This window comes from Juglans regia, chromosome 16 (assembly GCF_001411555.2).
Source record: "Juglans regia cultivar Chandler chromosome 16, Walnut 2.0, whole genome shotgun sequence".
Lineage (NCBI taxonomy): Eukaryota > Viridiplantae > Streptophyta > Magnoliopsida > Fagales > Juglandaceae > Juglans > Juglans regia.
This window is the reverse complement of record NC_049916.1, coordinates 21,804,182-21,814,804: the sequence shown is the minus strand read 5'-3', so window position 1 is coordinate 21,814,804 and position 10,623 is coordinate 21,804,182. Positions and strand designations below refer to the sequence as shown.

Genomic DNA, 10,623 nt, shown 5'->3' with positions numbered 1-10,623 from the left:
CTTGCAAACACAATGTGATGATTAAAAAAAGATGAAAGAATGATAGAACTGACAGCTGGAGAAATTTGATACTATTATACAAAAACAAATTTAAAAGAGTTTACAATGATAAAAAAAATATATGTTACATACACAAGTTTCAGCTGAAACTTTTTTTAATAAAAAAGGCAGTTATGCCACACCTTTCAATGTAAGCAATGATGACCAAAGCTGAACAACAAGGTTAACCTGCAATGAATCTGGTTGACAGGAAGAGGCAATACAAGTGTCTCCCCAAACCACTGATAGTGCCTGCTAAAAAACAGCATGAATGATCTTCCGAGAAACACTAACTTCGTTTCAATGCATGTCTCTCACCTCAACCTCATTTACTAGTTGGTGTTGTGTAAGGCAAAAGGAGGGAGATCAAGGCCACACTGCATATTCATTAACTTAGCCAAGCACACCTCCGGTCCCTAAATGACTCTGCAGCAACTCCTTTATACGCTGCTCTTCCAAAGGATTGGGACTCTTCACTATTCTCCGTGTACGCCTAGCGCAACATGAAAGAAACAAAAAATATCATGATTATTGCATGATCAAGGACAATGCCATCAGAATTCACACCACTAGCTGTTTCTAGTTTATATAGGGCAAAGTACCTGTCTTGAGCATGCTGAGCAGGAAAAGTAGGCATGAACTCTTTGGATTTGGGAAGAGGAACCTCATGGAACCATTCATGATTAAGAGCAGCCTCAGCTGTAATTCGCTGCACACATCACATGAGGACTTAGTCACCATACTAGAAAAAAAGAACTTAGGGAAGGAACTTAATAACATTTTGGTACTTTACCCTCTCAGGGTCATAAGTTAGAAGTTTGTTCAACAAGTCAAATCCAGAATCAGAGAGAACCGGAGATCCAGTGAATGATGTAGCAGGGAATTTCTTCCGCAATAGATTATACCTGAAAGGAACATATAGATAGTTATACAAACAAGTAAAACTGTCAACTGAAAGAGTCACCATAGGAGGCCAGTTGGTCAGACCAGAACCACCTAAAGCTGGAAGCCTGGGAAAACAGCGACAAAAATAAGAACACCATAAACACAGTAAATGATAAAAAAAAATAGAAAGATCATCATTGATACTTACTGATGCTTGACAAAGTTGACCTTGACCCCAGGGAGCTTGGAAAATCCAGGCCAAATCGTCTCATTTGGTGTCCCAAGAATCCTAAAAATCTGCAAACAATTAAAATATAACAGTGATGAAGTAATGAAAAAACCCTAACATAGGAGAGTCAAATTGATCAATGACAATCAGAAGTCACCAAGTCTTATTTACCTTGTCAAGTTGATCGAACTCAGTTTTCCCATTGAACAATGGCTCTTTAGATAAGAATTCAGCCATGATGCAACCCAACGACCACATGTCGATTGCTGTGGAATACTGTTTTGCTCCCAACAGAAGTTCAGGTGCCCTGCAAAACAAGTCCATCAAGAAAATATACTACATGATATTTATGCAACTATATTTATAGGGGGAGGGGGGGGCGGGCAGAGAAGTCTATTGAGAGAAAAATAATAAGAATGGAAAATAAGCAAAGCAGAGCCATCTGAAACAAAACATAGAATTTAAACCTAAAATGAATTTTTTGTAACAAGTGATGAAGGATATTTAACAAGGACGTATACAAGAGGGACGCCAAGATAGACAAACAATTTGAACCATTTCTCGATTTGTGCGTGTCATCTCTGCGAAGTGGCCATGCTAATCTTCACTGTATGCTAAAATGATTAACATCCAGTTGCTTTTTAAGGGGAAAAGGGCATGACATGACATTTCTCGAGCACCGAAAATACCGAACCAATAGATAAAACTGGTGACCAGTATTTACAAGTATAAGCCTAACATGATTAACATTTGGCTTCCTTTTAGGGGGAAAACACAATAATCCGAGAACAAGGGACCAATGTTTGCGTCCATAAAGTTTATGAAAAGAATAATGTTTTAAATAAAAAATTGGCCACAAAAGTGAGTTCAACTAATATTCGGTTCAAAGGAAATGCGCAGTTTTTTTTTCTTTTTTTGTTGGGGGTTTTTTTTATTTCTTTTTTTTTTTTTTTGGGGGGGGGGGGGCATAGGATAATTGGGAAACTTACACCTTTTATGAAGGACGGTGGACTAGTTGACATTCCCTAAAGTTGGATTTCCCAAGTAAGACCAACAATATAAGATGGAAGGGGTATATGAGTGACGGTGATGGTGTGTGTGTGATGAACAACATATCCATATGCCTTCTCTATGCAAAAGAAAATGCGAAGCAGATTTGCAAGTGCAGCTCACCTGTACCAAAGGGTAACCACCAAATGAGTATACGGTTTCAATGGACTCCCATATTGACGAGCCAACCCAAAGTCACAAACCTTCAACTCACCCTGGTTATTCAAAAGCAGATTTGATGCCTTCAAATCCCGATGAAGCACCCAGTTATCATGAAGATACTTAACACCCTCCAAAAGCTGGAGCATTAGGCATTTAACTTCACTCTGACTAAATGGCTGTTTCATTGTCTCCATAAGTCCTTTGAGATCATGCTCCATGTACTCCATCACCATAAATATACTATCGAGGTTACTCCCCATCACTACTTCTTTAACATCTATAATCGATGGGTGATGGAGAGAAAGAAGAATGTTTATTTCCCTCAGAGAAGTCAATGGAAAACCTTCTTTTTCCTTTTCCATTTTCACCTTTTTCAATGCAACAATGTCCCCACTCTTCTTATCCCTAGCTCTATATACAACACCGTAAGTGCCCTCATCAATTCTATTAAGTCTCTCAAACTCATCAACGCTTCTACACCCTTGAAGCATGTTTACACTTCTTTGTGGAGGAGCTGTAGGTGTAGGTTCTGGTGTCCCACGAGAATCATCTTCATCTCCTGAATCTGTACTTAACTGGCTAGCACTACTATAATTTTTTTCGTGTTCATCTGCAATTTCCATTAAGTCATCCTTCTCTGGATCATTGCCAGCATAATAATCCCGATTCAAAGACCTTCCATGGGTGACAAGTTCATCAGATTCAAATGATTTAACTCGAGATCTTTCAAAGCCTTCTCTCCTGATCTCCCCCAGCTCTGGACTCAACGACTTGTTGCAAACTCTGACGTCCAATGACCCGGAAAGAGGCATTTTCTTTCTCCTTTTATGAATTTCTTCATCATATATAATTTCAGCTTCATCAACGAGAGAGCTCTTTGCATCTGCCCATCTTGAAGATGATATGTTCCGGGCTGGAATATAATCATCTTCTAGCTGCACTTCTTCCAGATTATCACCCCACTGCTGGCTTGGCAACACAGGAGAAAATCCTACAGGAGACTTGGACACTGCATGACCCCCAGACCCAGGTGCCACAGGAGGGTTTATTGGTGATGAAGATTGCAGCAAATTCTCGTCTTTACTATTCTTACTAGGAGATATATGTGCACCCCCATCTGGAACAGCATTTGGTGACTGACTGTATGCCTCCGGTGAAAAAGGGGGAGGAGGAGCCTTAACTTTCACAGACACCCTACTTCTCGACGAGTTATTGACTTCTTTGTCATCTCTATCCCAAATTATAGGGGAAAACTTCCTCTTCCTTCCTAGAGGCGGCAACAGGACCCCATTATCGATCACCTGCAAATCATTGGGATCCTTCATCTGTGATTCAGAGTCAAAAGCGTCATCAGACTCACTCGACAACTCACCCGGTTCCTTATCAATGGCCCTAGTCATAAACCCACGTCGCTTGGGCCCACCAACGCCACCACCACTACTGCCCGAATCACTCCTACTCGAAGCTGATCGATACCCGCCATTCATCACCTCCCTTTCTTTAATATCCTTCTGCCTAACCCTACCCCTATCTCTTATATCCTGAACTCGGTCCCTTTCCATGCCAAGATTAGCATTACTACTCCTAATTCGATCATACCCTTCCTTGGCTTTAACAAAATCCCTCCTTGACAATTGAATGTTGGACTCGCGGTCCCTGAACTCGTTTTCGCGATAACCCCCATGCCTTCCAGCCGCCATATTCAAACGATACAACACAGAAACTTATAAAAACAAAACTTGGTCTGAAATGATACAGTACAGTAGTAAAAAGAATTACTTTGAAAACTTAGTAGTGTTATACAGCTCTAGTTTCTCTCGGTTATTGGAGATTGAAAAAAATGTTTAGGGTTGCGAATGAAACCCCATAAATGGAAGCACGAAACGAAAGGAAACCCTAGAAATTAGAAAAATTGAGGGAGCATCTTCGATCTCACCTGCGGCGATATAAGGGTTTCGAGAGATAGATACGATTACGGCTTACCGATGAGAGAAAGAGAGAGAAGTCGGCGAGCACTGCCGAGAGAGAGAGAGAGAGCGTGCGTGTGATTTGCCTTTCGGTTTTGCGAAAGGGTGGCTCTCGCTTCTTGGATTATATTCATATATTGGTGAAGAATCTTGGCGGCCCCGTCCTTGCTGGTTTGCCAAAAACTCATTGGGCTTCCCATGTTTAGGCAGCCCATTACCCGACCCACGTTTGTTACAGGAAATTTTTATGATTTCACTTAGGTCTTGTCTGCTTTTACATATAGTCTCAAGTTTCATGTCACGTCATTTTAACGTTTAAATATTATTTAAATATAAAAAATATTCAATTTCAGATTTTCATCTTTTCAATTTTTTCATCTAATCATTACAACTCTCTTAAACTTATAAACAAAATATAAAAAATAATTTAACTTTTTTAAATTATAAAATAAAAATTATATTTTAACAATATTTTAACGTTATAATATTTGTATTCAACTTTTTCTCTTTCCAAAATCTCTTTAAACATCTTAACCCAAATAATTTTATTACTATTTACAAACTATCTCACTACTGTTCGTTTATTCTCTCATTTCATCTCAATTGTGTAATCAAATGTGGCTTTAAATCTTTATAAAATAAAAATCATCTTAATCCAATACTCTCTTAACACACTTAAAAGTTTTTTCTTCACTAAAAAAATCATAATATTTTATTTGACTCAGTCAGAAGTGCGAGATAGGATTCATTTATAAAGTTGATAATCATAAAACTTGATGTCGTAGGTCAAACATATTTTTTAATAAAAAAATTTACAAATCTAGTATATCGCATCAAATCTTATTAATTTATGAATTTATTTTTATAAAATATTTTTGTGGACGAGACATTTTTCTTAAAAAAAAAACACACACACACAAAAGCAAGATAGATTTAAGTAAATTAAAAAAGAACACAAAAATTTACAAATCTGTTCAACCAAATTCAAGTGTTCATTTATTAGACAACTCATTCGGGATAACAAATTTATAATCAATTCATAAAAAAATATAATTTATATAACACTTAATTCAAATTGTAAGGTTTATTTATTGAGTAATACTATATACAGTCGTGAAATGCACAAACGTCATACAGTCGTTTTGAAAAAGAGTAGAGTCTACTATTAAAAAATTAATTTATTTTTATGTGGGTCTCATATTTATTCACTTTTTTCAAAATGATTACACGACACTTGTACACTCATGACTACAAATATCATTTCTCTAATTTATTTGTTTTTAGAAGCAAGGTATGTTTTTTTTTTAAATTTTGCAACGATAATATCTCCATTATTGAAAAGATAAAAAGGGATCATATTGTTAGAGATAAATAGAGATCATATTGTTAATACGATACATGTATTTCAAAACCTTATAAATATAATCTTTAATATATATATATATACACACTATTAAATTTATTAACAAAAAATTAAGTTGTTTTGCCAAGATTTTTTTATAAAGTTGTATGATATACTATAAATAATTAATCTTGCCAAATTAAGTAGTTTTTTTAACAGACTTTAAAATAATTTAAAAGATAAATAAATGGTTTATAAATATAAATATAATTCAGCGATAAACTTCATGAATTTGACTCATGGCGAAACAAAAATTCAACCGTCTACCATTCACTACAAAGGCAACTAGTTTACACTCTTGAGCTCCCATTATTTTAACAAACTTATTAATTTTAATGAATCTCACAACTTTACAAAAGAAAAAACATTAGATCTATAAAGAGAGTATAAAGGATTATATACAAATTAACTAAATTCGATGTCATTTTAATTGTAAAACAGCGAGGTAGAAGATGTTAAAATGATAGGATCCGCCACCTCCACCGCTCATTATTCTTGATAGGAGCCTTGTGAAGTCGTTAAAAATACAGCAACTGATCGGTTGTCATAGTTCAAATAGAGAAATTATAGTTGCATTCATAAAGTCCGTAAATGCTAGTACTCATTTTAAAAAAAGTGAATAAATATAAAATTTAAATAAAAAATATATATATATTTTTTTAATGATAGACATTACTATTTTTCAAAAGGAGTGCGCGGCTTGCACAATTCATAACTGTATATAGCATCACTAGTTCAAATATAAGATTCGCTAAACAAACAGAAAACACAGGCAGTTCTGGTTTCAACAAAAGCATCTAAAGCATGCACTAGTGTCCGTCCAAGGTTGCAAGGGATTCCTTGAGAAGTTTCTGGGCCTCCTCTCTTCTCCTATACAAGCAAATTAATGAGGACGGCAAGAATAACATTAACTAGAAATTGCGAGCTACTATCACCACTACAGAAATATTGCTCAAGGCAATGTAGCAGTACCTTCATTTAAGAGAGGATGAGGGTACAAATAAGAAAATAAGAAAGGATCTTATCAATGCTTTCAGATATTGCAGGACAGCGCAAGAAATATAATTGGTGAACAATAATAGAGGCATATGGTGCCTGTCTACTTTCATCATTATAATCATTTGAAAGAATAAATTCAACTAATTAAGAAGATTAGAACATCTTGGAACTGGACATTTGCATTGTATCAAGCAGTGTCGCTGAGACCGACATTTGAGATAGGTTGGGAGTGGTCCAGGGATAGTTAGACTATATGTCATAGGCTGTCTTCTTATTTCAAGAAAGACATTGCTAGCAGTTAGTCCCATGCTGAGCACAAAGTGGAGCTTAATTCAAGCATCAGTTTTTACGCTTCCACATGCAAAGATTAATGTATCTTCTAGTACCACCACTACAATGTACCATGTTATGTGAAATCAAGAACATTCATTTTTTGAAAACAAAAATTCAACACCATTATCCCTAAGTCTCATGCCTACAAATCAATAATCATGGCACTGTAATTTAGCCGAGCCAAGTCAAGGAGTAGACTGGTCATCGTCAGGGTGAGAATTAGAGCTCTATAATAAGGAAGAGCTTATTTTTTGAGCCAAACCATGTGATAAACGATTGTGATGGCACCATTTTCATGACCTACGAGCAAAGCTCCAAAAAGGATTGGGCTAGGCTTGTTTTTCTTGCATGTAATTTATAGAAACAAAAAAGATGCTGAAAGGACAGAACAAACTTATTCAAATTTGGGGGAAACAAAGCTGAATATTTAAATATTTGAATGATACCTCTTTATATCCTCAACAGCTTGTTTGCGGCGTTGTATTTGGAGTTCTAGAATGTGAATTAATGTCGCTCGAGCCTAGAGGAAATATGCATTAGATGATCGTGGATTCCTAAACCAACCAATATGAATGATTTTCAAATACTCAAAAAATAATAATTCACCTGATGGGGACGCAATGAATTGAGAAGGTGGTGTATGTTCTTAAATATAAGGGATATTTCCTCCACTCTCCTTGCATATTGTGATGGTCTCTCAACAAGAACATCTGCAAGCTCCAAAATATGCAGCTGCAACTCTCTGTTAAGTGACCTCAGTTCCTTCTTAAAATCTACAAAAGATAAATATTTACAATTATTGCGGCATATTTTGATGAAATATGTGGGTAAGCAGATGATAAAGTTGTCACAATGGTACAATCCCTCTCTTTTGCCCAAAAACACAAATATATATGTTTGCACATTATTTTAATCAAATGATCACCCAATGTATATCCATAAAGGTATATAATGTGGTCAAGATATTACAATAAGGGCAACAACTAGATTTCCAGATTAATAAATAAATAAAAGCCATTACCTGCCACATCCAAATTAGTTTTGAAGAAGGGGTAAAGAATCCCACTAAAAAATGCTACACTTACATTTTGTATTGATATACTGCTAACTTTGGCCAAGGTGGTGACAACATCAATGGCGAGATGCGAGATTTAGGAACTGGTGTGGAGGAAGGGATGGGGCTGTCATTGGTGCCTTGCGAGGAGGAATATTTAGGGGCTGGCCTACAGTTTGGAGTGGAGTTTGCAGAAGATGTTGTCCCCCTGATATCTCTCTCACCGATTAACAATATAGTTGATTCATCATCGGATTAGGTTTTGAACAAGTAAATGAGATACAACAGTGTGTGGGGATTACCTGCGAAGGATTTGAGGACCAATTCATAGCACTACTCATTGCAATAGAGGCGGGTCATGTACTTGGATCAAAATCAAGATCTAAGAAGAGCAGAGAGTTAAAGCGTCTTACTTGGGCAATCAACTATGATGCTAAGGGAGGTAGTTCAAGTCGAAGGAGGACCAGAGGGAAGACAAAACCAATTGTATATTTTTAGTAGGCTCGCTCAAAGTTTACAAGTATTGAGAAGTGTGTTGGGGAATATACAGTGGCTTGGTGTATGGGCAAAACCTGGTTTGGTGGGATAGGCAAAACCTGGTCTGGGAGATAGGCATTGGTGCACTGGTGGTCGTTTGGGACAGGTGCGTCTTTGGGTTTGGGCTAGGGCTTTGTTAGTATCCTTTTCCTAGATGGGTTTAATGTTCCTTGTATCTATTTTTGCACCCCAACTAAGTGTTTTTTCTTGTATATATCCAGTGTACTTGGCTACGCCTATTGGTATTAATAAATTTTTACTTATAAAAAAAAATTGATATGCTGCTAGGGATGAATTACTCCATATTTGACAAACAAGGGATCGAAGAGGAAAGTAAACATTAATTAGTAACCATCCCGATCATTATTTGAAATAAAAGCTTCCATTCTTGGAAAAGAACAAATTTTCCTGAGGAACAGATTACTTATCAGATTTAATCTTTCTGATAATTACTATTTAGTACATGCAACTGCTGCAGGTTCATACCAATATTTGGTCCTTTTGGGTATAGCTGGCGCACTCCCTGCTCTTCCAAGTTCGGAATCACATCATCAGTCTACATTTTCCCAAAAAAAAAAAAAAATAGACTTATCAGATTATTAAGGAACAAGGGAGATCAAATCATCAATCATATATAAGCTCAAGGAACTCGTAGAATCCACGCATTTCATCATTAAAAAAAAAAAAAAGGAATTTTCCAGGATATATTCAACACAATTAACAGCTAAAACACTTCACACTGAAAAAGCAGAACTGGGAAATGAAACTTGGAACATTAATTTTGCAAGAGGGTGAAAATATAGGTAATTCTCACCGTGTAGTTGCCACCAAAACAAATGTAGGTCCCTTCAATAGGTGGGGGAGGCTCAGGAGCTGATTTTGGGTTCTGTAAGTAATCTCTGTAAAGTCTGTAGTACGGTGGTGGTGGCGGGTATGTAGCCGTAGCCATTACAACCTCTTCTCAGTCAAACCCTGAAAGTAGTTTAGAAAATGATTATGAAATTCTCACAGATCAAAATCTTGAACTCTCAGACCTAACGGCTTTGTTTGGATGCCGAGAAAAGAAAACGCCAGAAAATTTTTTGACTCGTCCAATAAATAATTTGCCTCTTAATCGAAGCTCTCAGATAATTGAAATCTTAGCAGCTTTACTCAATCCTATGCCTAGAATTTCACAACCTAATTTCAAATAAAATTGTAATCCCCAATTTCCATGCCGACTGCCGAGAGACACATGGGAGGGGGTAGATCAAATCCTTTCTTGCAAAATGCTCGACACAAAAATCAACGCCTCTGTTTAGTTGATGAAATACACAGACGCATAAATTTTACTAGAATGTTAATAAAATGAAAAAAAACAACCCCCAACCGTCCCAATTCCCAAAGAAGACCTAGAGTTCAAGACCTGATCTATTTCTTAAGTTTCCTCAGCAACCAAAGGCAAAAAATGAAATTGTAAAAAAAAGGAGGGAGGAGGGAATTCATAAGCCCTACACGAAAAAACCGATCCTGATATCTGCTGATGAAGACGATTAGGACTAATTTGTTTTTACAACATCTCTCGTGTAATTTTCTTTCATCTAATTATTATAAATTTTTATATAAAATAAAATAAATTTTAATTTATTTAAATTTTAAAGGAAAATGATAAGGTTACTACCCTCTTACTACTCATTTACTATTTTTTTTATATTTGATTTTTTTTATAATTTTTTATTTTACTTAATAGTTAAGGAAGTGATAATTAGTAAATTTATATATTTTTTTAATTTTTTCTTAATGATTAAGGATGTTAAAAAAATATTTAAAATAAAATGATAAAAAAATAAAAACATTACAAGTAGTAGATGGGTAGTAGATAGATAGTAAGCCTATCACTACCCAATTTTAAAATAATAATAATATTAAAATATATATTTTAATAATATTTTATTTAAATTTTAATTTCTATCTCAATAGTCAATCC

At 35.7% G+C, this 10,623-nt stretch overlaps 2 protein-coding genes and 1 non-coding gene across 7 annotated transcripts; all 3 read right to left on the bottom strand.

The window, feature by feature from the left end:
• Window positions 1-13: 13 nt before the first annotated feature.
• LOC109003138 (cyclin-dependent kinase G-2-like) lies at window positions 14-4,439 on the bottom strand. Of its 4 annotated transcripts, XR_004798561.1 has the most exons (7): window positions 2,327-4,425; window positions 1,325-1,460; window positions 1,133-1,221; window positions 833-944; window positions 642-748; window positions 358-532; window positions 14-291 (listed from the first exon to the last, which is right to left on the bottom strand). XR_004798561.1 is itself a non-coding variant. In XM_035686510.1 (6 exons), the coding sequence occupies exons 1-6, from the start codon at window positions 4,063-4,065 to the stop codon at window positions 433-435; spliced, it is 2,283 nt and encodes a 760-aa protein (XP_035542403.1). In that variant the 5' UTR covers window positions 4,066-4,439; the 3' UTR covers window positions 304-432. The 4 variants fall into 4 exon arrangements, 3 of the variants coding, with proteins under 3 accessions (XP_035542403.1, XP_018836684.1, XP_018836685.1); XM_035686510.1 differs by lacking the exon at window positions 14-291 and having other exon boundaries at window positions 304-532; window positions 2,327-4,439; XM_018981139.2 differs by lacking the exons at window positions 14-291; window positions 358-532 and adding an exon at window positions 1,027-1,049.
• On the bottom strand, window positions 1,697-1,803 carry LOC118344927. Its single transcript, XR_004798656.1, has one exon. It is a non-coding gene; the product is annotated as a U6 spliceosomal RNA (small nuclear RNA).
• A 1,939-nt stretch (window positions 4,440-6,378) lies between the features above and the next one.
• Window positions 6,379-10,215, bottom strand: LOC109003137 (mediator of RNA polymerase II transcription subunit 7a). Of its 2 annotated transcripts, none has more exons than XM_018981133.2 (6): window positions 10,152-10,215; window positions 9,472-9,629; window positions 9,144-9,213; window positions 7,673-7,839; window positions 7,513-7,586; window positions 6,379-6,604 (listed from the first exon to the last, which is right to left on the bottom strand). In XM_018981133.2, exons 2-6 carry the CDS (start codon window positions 9,604-9,606, stop codon window positions 6,544-6,546), a joined length of 507 nt encoding a protein of 168 aa, XP_018836678.1. In that variant the 5' UTR covers window positions 9,607-9,629; window positions 10,152-10,215; the 3' UTR covers window positions 6,379-6,543. The 2 variants fall into 2 exon arrangements, with proteins under 2 accessions (XP_018836678.1, XP_018836679.1); XM_018981134.2 differs by lacking the exon at window positions 10,152-10,215 and adding an exon at window positions 10,063-10,128.
• Window positions 10,216-10,623: the final 408 nt, after the last annotated feature.

Excerpts from the sequence above, each read along its gene's own strand:
- LOC109003138 (XM_035686510.1), bottom strand. The coding sequence starts at position 4,065 with ATGGCGGCTGGAAGGCATGGGGGTTATCGCGAAAACGAGTTCAGGGAC. Across the intron at positions 1,222-1,324 it reads AGTTCGATCAACTTGACAAG|ATTTTTAGGATTCTTGGGAC; the intron begins GTAAATAAGACT and ends AATTGTTTGCAG. Across the intron at positions 749-832 it reads TAACTTATGACCCTGAGAGG|CGAATTACAGCTGAGGCTGC; the intron begins GTAAAGTACCAA and ends TGATGTGTGCAG.
- LOC109003137 (XM_018981133.2), bottom strand. The coding sequence starts at position 9,606 with ATGGCTACGGCTACATACCCGCCACCACCACCGTACTACAGACTTTAC. Across the intron at positions 9,214-9,471 it reads GTTTTGGTGGCAACTACACG|ACTGATGATGTGATTCCGAA; the intron begins GTGAGAATTACC and ends GGGAAAATGTAG. Across the intron at positions 7,587-7,672 it reads ATTCATTGCGTCCCCATCAG|GCTCGAGCGACATTAATTCA; the intron begins GTGAATTATTAT and ends TATTTCCTCTAG.